Source organism: Orycteropus afer, unplaced genomic scaffold, assembly GCF_000298275.1.
Source record: "Orycteropus afer afer isolate SDZICR_OR568_19922 unplaced genomic scaffold, OryAfe1.0 scaffold00524, whole genome shotgun sequence".
In the NCBI taxonomy this organism is placed as follows: Eukaryota; Metazoa; Chordata; class Mammalia; order Tubulidentata; family Orycteropodidae; genus Orycteropus; species Orycteropus afer.
Genome location: NW_006922111.1, coordinates 1499974 through 1501014, shown reverse-complemented (window position 1 = coordinate 1501014; position 1041 = coordinate 1499974). Strand labels below are relative to the sequence as shown.

Below are 1041 nucleotides of genomic sequence, written 5' to 3'. Positions count from 1 at the left end.
GCAAACTCCGTGCTCATCCAGGGAGTCCCAGTTCTTCATGAACACACCCGTCACCTGGTAACCTGGAGCAAGAAAGAAGGAGTGAAGAGAGTGCACGATGTCACCCTACGAGGACAAGGGGCGAGGCTTCCAGGCTCCGGGCAGCTCCCAGCAGACTGCGCTCCTGCACCTCTGAGCACTGGTTTGCCTAGAGGTCCCTCCTCGACCACCAGCCCTCAGAGCTCAACTCCAGCCCTGGCACAAGGCTCCTCCGACTCTCCTGGCCGACTACAAGGTGCCTTTCCTGTGCATCTGCTGCACTTTGAAAATGCCTCCATCCTCATAACACACCACTGGACTGAAACTGTCTGAATGCCCACAACGAGTGAGGCAGTACTTCCCTTCTCCACGTCCCCAGCCATATGTCAGCATGAGGCCTGCACACAGGCGGCCCAACAAACGTGTGGTGGGCAAACGAGACAGCAGCAAACGCACAGTGACATTTCCCAAAGCAGAAAATCCACCATTCAGACATCAGGAAATGGAGCTCCCTGAAAAAAATTCTCCTCATTAACCATCTAAGACTCAGCTTTTAGGTTAGTAAGTTATCAGACACGGAGAAAATTCAAATTGGGGCTGCTGCCGCACAAGGGCTTATCTGTTATTTTATGACCTGTATTTTCTCTTTTCCCATTGTGACTAAGAATCCAACCAAATACTGGAAATACGAAGTTTAACCTCTCACCGCCATAGCCAACTATACAGGTGCCTTCTCCACAAGACAACTCAGGGGGATTTGGGCCTGGGGTGGGGTAAGCTCAATGTAATGAAAGGTTTAATAAATAAGGCTTAGTACATACTACATGAAACTATAAGAGACCTACACAAATGGAAGAACATGCCATGTTCTTGGATAGGAAGATTAAATATCGTGAAAATGTCAACACTACCCAAAGCCATCTATATTGTTGTTGTTATGTGCCATCAAATCGGACCCGATTCATAGTGACCCCTCCTTGGGTTGCTGAGGCAGTATCACTACAGAAGTAGATTGCCCAACCT

The 1041-nt window shown here is 48.8% G+C and overlaps 1 protein-coding gene across 1 annotated transcript in view; it reads right to left on the bottom strand.

Annotated features, from left to right (window-relative positions):
* The window catches only part of TRMU (tRNA mitochondrial 2-thiouridylase), a 29168-nt gene extending 28438 nt beyond the window's left edge, over positions 1 to 730 (bottom strand). Inside the window, exons 1-2 of the mRNA XM_007955652.1 lie at positions 725 to 730; positions 7 to 105 (exon numbers count right to left, since the gene is read on the bottom strand). Of these exons, the coding sequence (XP_007953843.1) occupies positions 7 to 105; positions 725 to 730 (105 nt within the window). The remainder of the gene's footprint in view (positions 1 to 6; positions 106 to 724) is intronic.
* Positions 731 to 1041: the final 311 nt, after the last annotated feature.